Here is a 447-nt window from a genome sequence, read left to right on the forward strand (position 1 = left end):
CTCGACCATTCCGTAGTCCTTTTCTCTTTAGATACGATTACCTCCCATAGTCCTCGGCATTGGTTGTAAATGACAGTGTATTTTTTACGACGGGGTTTTTTCTTTTTTTCAGATTGCATGTTTATGGTAGTTATAAGAAGTGGTAAAATGGATATATTCTTCTCTGTGATTCTTGTAGAGTAAAATTTTCATTTTTTCTCATATAGTATTTTTCTGCATTTCTGTAGAAGTAAAAACTAGTCCCGTTTTCTTGTAGTATTTTGGTAATATTGTTTATCTCTGCAGTCTCTCTTTCTCATTTCTAATTTGGTGGTGCCTTTCTCCCTCAGGGCAGACTTGTTTCTTCCTCGAGCTCGTCAAGGCCGCGTCTGAGGCCGTACTCCCACGAGGTAACGTCTCTAATTTCTCTCCTAATTTCATCCTTATTGTAGATCCTTGTCCCGTTTC

At 38.5% G+C, this 447-nt stretch overlaps 1 protein-coding gene across 4 annotated transcripts in view; it reads left to right on the top strand.

Annotated features, from left to right (window-relative positions):
- The window catches only part of LOC119587875, an 85,716-nt gene that overhangs the window by 72,985 nt on the left and 12,284 nt on the right, over positions 1-447 (top strand). For 2 of the 4 annotated variants that reach the window (XM_037936577.1, XM_037936578.1), the window contains one exon: positions 330-389. The exons of 1 other annotated variant lie outside the window; for it this stretch is intronic. In XM_037936577.1, coding sequence (XP_037792505.1) covers positions 330-389 — 60 coding nt within the window. Of the gene's footprint in view, positions 1-327; positions 390-447 lie in introns of all 4 variants that reach the window. One more of the 4 variants, XM_037936576.1, reaches the window with a different exon arrangement.

The sequence above is a fragment of the Penaeus monodon genome, chromosome 23 (assembly GCF_015228065.2).
Source record: "Penaeus monodon isolate SGIC_2016 chromosome 23, NSTDA_Pmon_1, whole genome shotgun sequence".
NCBI lineage: Eukaryota > Metazoa > Arthropoda > Malacostraca > Decapoda > Penaeidae > Penaeus > Penaeus monodon.